The sequence below is a fragment of the Lytechinus pictus genome, chromosome 3 (genome assembly GCF_037042905.1).
Source record: "Lytechinus pictus isolate F3 Inbred chromosome 3, Lp3.0, whole genome shotgun sequence".
Classification (NCBI taxonomy): Eukaryota; Metazoa; Echinodermata; class Echinoidea; order Temnopleuroida; family Toxopneustidae; genus Lytechinus; species Lytechinus pictus.
Window position 1 is genome coordinate 51,131,893 of NC_087247.1, and position 6,210 is coordinate 51,138,102.

General features: G+C 33.9%; 1 protein-coding gene across 1 annotated transcript in view; it reads left to right on the forward strand.

The window, feature by feature from the left end:
- Positions 1-3,947, forward strand: part of LOC129257063 (homeobox protein DLL homolog) — a 20,343-nt gene extending 16,396 nt beyond the window's left edge. Inside the window, exon 3 of the mRNA XM_054895294.2 lies at positions 369-3,947. Coding sequence (XP_054751269.1) covers positions 369-1,049 — 681 coding nt within the window. The 3' untranslated portion in view covers positions 1,050-3,947. The remainder of the gene's footprint in view (positions 1-368) is intronic.
- The last annotated feature ends 2,263 nt before the right edge of the window (positions 3,948-6,210 follow it).

The window sequence follows — 6,210 nt, forward strand, 5'->3', positions numbered from 1 at the left end:
ATTTCAATAAATGAAATTTTATCCCAGTGAAACAATTTCTTAAAACTATATTATCTCGTAATGTTCATAAAATAATATAATAATTTTTGTTAGGGTATTTTAAATGAGTGCCTAATCATATTATTATCAACGATAGGATGACAGGCTAAACTTTCTTAACAATTTTCCGGAATTATTTTGAAATAATTGTAAATGAAGTTTATTAATAATCTTTATTATCGTTCTTTCTTTTTTACCTATATGACTCGATTCAATTCTCGTTCTTATTTTAGGCAGTCACTTTTCACATAATAAGGCCAATATGGTATTTTCGATTTCATAATTAAAAATGTTTTCCTTTCGTACCTTTTCTTTTTTTTTAATTTCAGGTGAAGATATGGTTTCAAAATCGACGCTCAAAATATAAAAAGATATTGAAACAGCAAAACCAATCAAACAACAACAATAATAATAATTCGTCGCACCCCGAGATGAGCCAACAGGTTCCTCAAACCCAGCAACAACACGATATCCAGACACCACCTACAACCCCACATCCTAGACAACAACAATTGCCACCTCAGCCACCTTCACAGACGCAAGATGCGCCACCACACCAGCATCAGCCGTCCACACCCATGGGGCATATTGACATGCATAAAGCCTCCCCGCCGCTCGCCCAAGCTGCACAGCATGCTACGCACCATCTCAATCAACAGCATCAAATGACCATGAATCATCCACTCAGTCCCCCCGGTGTGTCGGCGAGCATGCCTTCAGCGGTCCGGTGGGAGGCCGCAGACTCGGGTCGCAGCAGCGGAGGCAGCATCGCGGGAAATGCCATTAGCATCGGAAATAGTGGTCATCCGGGAATGGACATGTCTGTCCATTCGAGAGATAATTATTATCCGTCACATGCATCGCAACATTCGTCTACACCCCACCCTTATTCACATCATCATCACCACCACCACCACCATCCCCACCCCCAATACCCTAGCTGGTATGGTCAAGACGTGGATCCACGTTCGCAATACCAGGGCGTGGCCCCTATGGCGCCTCATATATAACGCCATTTTCTCTAAATAACACAACCATCAGGGGGAAAATGTGGTTTCAGACATTCTTTTTCACAGTTATGATTAGCAATTGGAATCGAGTTTAAATCTAAAGCTGTGCAATTTGTGAGGTATTGGCACTTAGAATGGACACTTGGATGTATCACAAAGACACACACGATCACCTAAGTATTGTACAGAGGCTTAATCACATCGTGACATAAATATATGACAACAAATTAATTTGTGTTTTAAAAGATATACACGCGCATGTTATTATTGAAAACCTGGTTTTAATGTTGCAAAATATTGCTGTTAAAGGATGTGTGAACTTATTTGCATAAAAACAAAATATCGTTATTATATTATGGCGATAAACATAGTTTTATTGTGCATTGAAAATTCAAGAAATGGCTGAAAGTATTGTATCTTTTTTTAAGTATTGTTATGATTTATAGAACTGTTCTCAAAGAGAAATATCTCTGATGTTCCTGTATGTATAACTTTATGCTTATGCGTTAATGTTATTTCGTTACTTAACAAATTAAAAGGTGCTTCATTGTGTTTATGATCAAGATTTCATTACAGACTTGTGTATAATAATGATTACATTTCATGCTAAAAATATTGTTGTGTGTTCAAATATCTTATGTTACCCGTTCATTGATTTATTGCAATTCATCCAGAGTAGATGTTAATATGTAACTTTGGTCATTGTCTTTTTGTCACAAGAAATAATATCCAGTAAAGTCCCATAATAACTTACAATCTGTTAAACAGAACATACATAAAATAAATTAAAAAATATGGTAATAATAACTGTTACATGATAAAGAACTTCAAGAAATAGCGAAATAAAGTTACAATTATCCCAGATTATCTGATATATCTCCCATTATCGACACAAAGTTCTGCAGAAAATGGGCTTATATTTTACAGTCTTGAAGTTTAAGTATGGCATTGCCTTATATAAGGTGAAAGCATTGATAAGAAATTTAAACATAAGTACAAAAAGAGCCACATTTCATAAGACATCAATCTTTATTATTGATGATGATTCAATCAAGTACAAGTTTAATTCTCGAATTTGTATTTTATACTAAGGATCTTTCAATATTCACCAAGAAAGGATTTTTTTTCAGAATGGTTTAATCATTTATAACGAACTACCGACCGAGACAACCAAAAAGGGTTCGAAGACCTCTTGCTTTGTTATTGAAGATAATGAAAACAATAAGAGTTTAGAAAAGACTCACGTGGTAGTTAGTGCCAGGCGGTGTTATTGCGATATCTTCAATTCCCAACGATCAACATCATAAGGGTGTTAACCAAAGTATTCAATGAAAGTACATGTTACTTATAGGTACCTACGTAATTTCACCAATGTCTTAAGATACATTTACTCGAAAATAAGATAATGACAGAAGATGCGAAACATAGGAAACAAACATGTTTTCAAATCATTAATGTTAACAAATCTAATGGAAATAATATTGTTGAACTATTTAAGTTAATGATGATGTAGAATGTAAAAATATCAGATTCATTTAATCCGATATTTTAAATGACATTGTCAAAAGGACATACATCAATGTGAGCATTCTAATAAAAGAGTAGATCTTAATATCAAGAGAAAATTCAGAGAGAAAATTTGATTACCAAACTAGAAATATTTTTTATTCATTTCCTTTAAAGAACAAATATAAAAAACGAAAACAAATCTAGATAAGTTTAATTCATTGGTGTGTTTTGTTATTCGTTGCTTTACTCACTTTTGTATTCGAAAGGTTATTGGATACTTTATTTATTTTATTGGATATATTTTTTTTTCACAAGTATTACGAACACCGATCACCACCCTACGCAATCTTTGAATGAGATTTTATATTGTAAAAGTGCAGGGTGCAATGCAAATGGCAAACTCAGCTCTGTCGTTGTAGGTGTTATCACAATTTATCCTCTGTCTAAAATGTTTTTAAAAATGATAAAGATTTTAAAAAATATGTCATATATAAAATATGATGCTTTACAGTCTATAAGTAAATACTGAACTCAATTCATTACCTCTATCATTTTATCGATTATTTGTTCATTCATTTTGATATATTTTTAAACCTTTGGTTTTACTCATTTTGTTTTTCATTCATTCATTAATTTCTTTGTGCACTCTAAAAAATATTGGGTAAAAGTGCTCCAAGAGGGTAATTATGTGTCCAACCAACATTAGGCATTTCTTTTGGGCGTTTTCATTCATCCAGTGTGATGAAAATTTTGCCCATTCTAAAGTAATTGCTGCTTATTTTTCAACCTTACTAGACAATGCGCTTCCCGCATCTGGTAAAATACTGCCCAAAATTGGTTGGACACATAATAACCCTCGTGGTGGTAAAAAAAATTCACCCAATATTTTCTACAGTGTGAGATATTAAACATTTTGTTCATTTATTCATCCATTTATTTTTTAATTCATTATTCTTTATTTGTTGATCAAAAGCATGTCTATAATCCAAATTTACTTACTTTGCCTTATTTTGATTTCTGCCCGATTTAATTACAAATGTGAGAAGCATGTGGAACTTGTGCACCCCTCACAAACTCGCGTGGACATTATGGGGGAAAAAATTGTTACATTATTGTAACTATTATTTGTTTTGTTTGTTTTGTGTAAGGTTAAAATGACAAAAATGTGCCACATGGTATAACGAGCACAATAAAATTGGACGATATATGAACATCATCTTTCTAACATTGCCTTATTTGTTGTATTACATCTTGGGTATTCCTAAATTCACTCTCGAATGCTTAGATTAGAAGAGGTCGGAAAGAGTATAGGGAGCGAAGAAAGTAGATTTGTTTTCCCCTACACGATATTGATTGCTAACGTCATCAATTAAAGTAACATTAATTCAATCATTTTTTGTAACAAACAAGTCTTTTTGGATAAAGTCCCTGTCTATAATTGTAGATTGATGATGAGATTTGAATAATATATTTTTGATTATTTCATTTTGATGAGATCTACAGTCAACTATCAACTATCCACGTATAAATTAATTTGTGGCTGAATTTCTATTTTCTTAAGCGCTTAGAGAAATTTCGGGGAGAGTATAGGCGATATGAATATTATTGATCATGACTAATTGGTATTAATTTATTTAAACTTACTGCAGGTTAAATAAATTTCAAGTGCTAACTATTTTGATACAGATTAATCTCCCTCCCCCCTTTCCCCTTCTCTCGTTCTCTCTCTCTCCCTCTCTCTCATTCTCTCTTTTTGGTGACTATAATAAATTTTCGCATTCCCAAACGAAGCAAGAGTATAAACACAATAAATATTCGTCGGTATAAATAATAAGTATAAAAGTATTTTTGATATGAAATATTCAAAAGTTACTGATAAGCAGTCTATTAAAAAGAAAAATCAGGTTTTTTTCTTCGTCGTGTGCATGGAATCATTTCATTTTCGTTGAGATAACATCAAAAAATCCATAACGAACCAAAAATCCGCCACACCGTTTTTTTTTCATGTTGATGTTCGTAAGTTCTAAAACGTTGTAATAGTTTGAACATAATTGCCTCAGTCTACCAAATAAAACGTCCCTTTACAATACATCTTTTTAGTTTATACGTTTTTGCAAGATAAAATGTTCCTCTATTATAAAAGAAAAGGGACTTGGTTTAATCGAATAATCACGATTTATTGCCTTTTTTATGAAACGTTTTCCAATTCCCAAACATTTATTTCTGAACACCAGACAGAATTTTAATTCAGAACATGCTTCTTCCAAAAGATATAGGTCTACCATAATAGGGGTGTGCTTAAAGTGAAAACGTTTTGTGAAGAAAGTAAATCGGTGGACACGGTGCTTTTTATGTCTGGGTGAATTATTTTGTGAGATGTTTGTGAGGTAGATTGAAGATGGTGACGCCATTTGATGGAACGATTGGTGGATGGAAGTAAAAGGTTTATTGGAGAGAGAGAGTCAGGGACACCTATACTGCGGGTCGAACGGCGGGATTGGGCTCAGTATCAGAATGTAAGAGATATCATATCAATGGCAGTCGACAGGTCCTAGACAGCAAGGCGCTTCTTCAACCCTCTTCATTCTTTACATACTAAGTAAAGAAACTTTTCTCACAATAATCATATTGTTTGGAGAACCGATCCCAATCACACCCCCTCTTACCCCTTTTTGCTGTTGTTGTTGATTTTCTACTCCAAGTTTTATTTTCATGCTTCGACTTTTTTTTTCTTATTCATGGCGTCTATGGTGCGTTCAAAAGGAGGTTATTGAATCTCGTCATTGGATGGTCTATACTCTGACCTGTAAAAAAGCAGTGTTTCGCGTGCTTTGTAACGGGGCGCGCTGGGGCTATTACTACATTGATTAGCTGGACTCATGCCATTGTTAACCTGCCCAATAGTACTTGTGTGGCGCTTTTGATGTGACTCTGGCCCCATTCTTGATCGAATCAAAAGCCGCATTGGAAAGAAACTCTTCAATGATGGGTATAGTCTTCACCAATCGCTAAAACACGCTCAGGATTAGTGAAGCTGTACAATCGACGGTATTCGAATAATAAGATTATAACCACAACCCAAAGTGTGTAATGAAGTGAAGGCGCTCTTGCCAAACTGGTACAATAGCGTGAAATGACGATCTATTGAAACATTAACGATATTTATTGTTGTTCTCTCCATGCAATGCTATGAAACGGTTTAGGCGATGATCACTCCATGGTAGGATGAGAAGTAGTGCCATATTTCACACCCCTGTATTAGTTTGTTGGTTTTTCACCGTTTATCATTCTCGATTCAGTCAAGGTTTCGATCCATAGCCAATAAAGACATTAAATGAGGTGCTAAAAATCTATATCATCAAAAAGGGTGTATAAATCATCGATGATGTTTAGTGAAGGTTTTCATTAAGGTGAATGCGAAAGCTATATTGATTACAAATTTGGATCATTAATGCCAAAAGTTGCAAATGAGAGCTATCAAGACAAAATTGGTTAAATGTATTATAACATAGTTATTACAGTGTGATCAACTCGCTCAAAGACTGAGATCATTTACTTAAAACAGAAAATTAAGTATGTATTGTGTACTGAAAATAATAAGCACAGTTTTTGCTAGGTTCTTAAATGATGACTTTAAATTTAAAAAAAAATC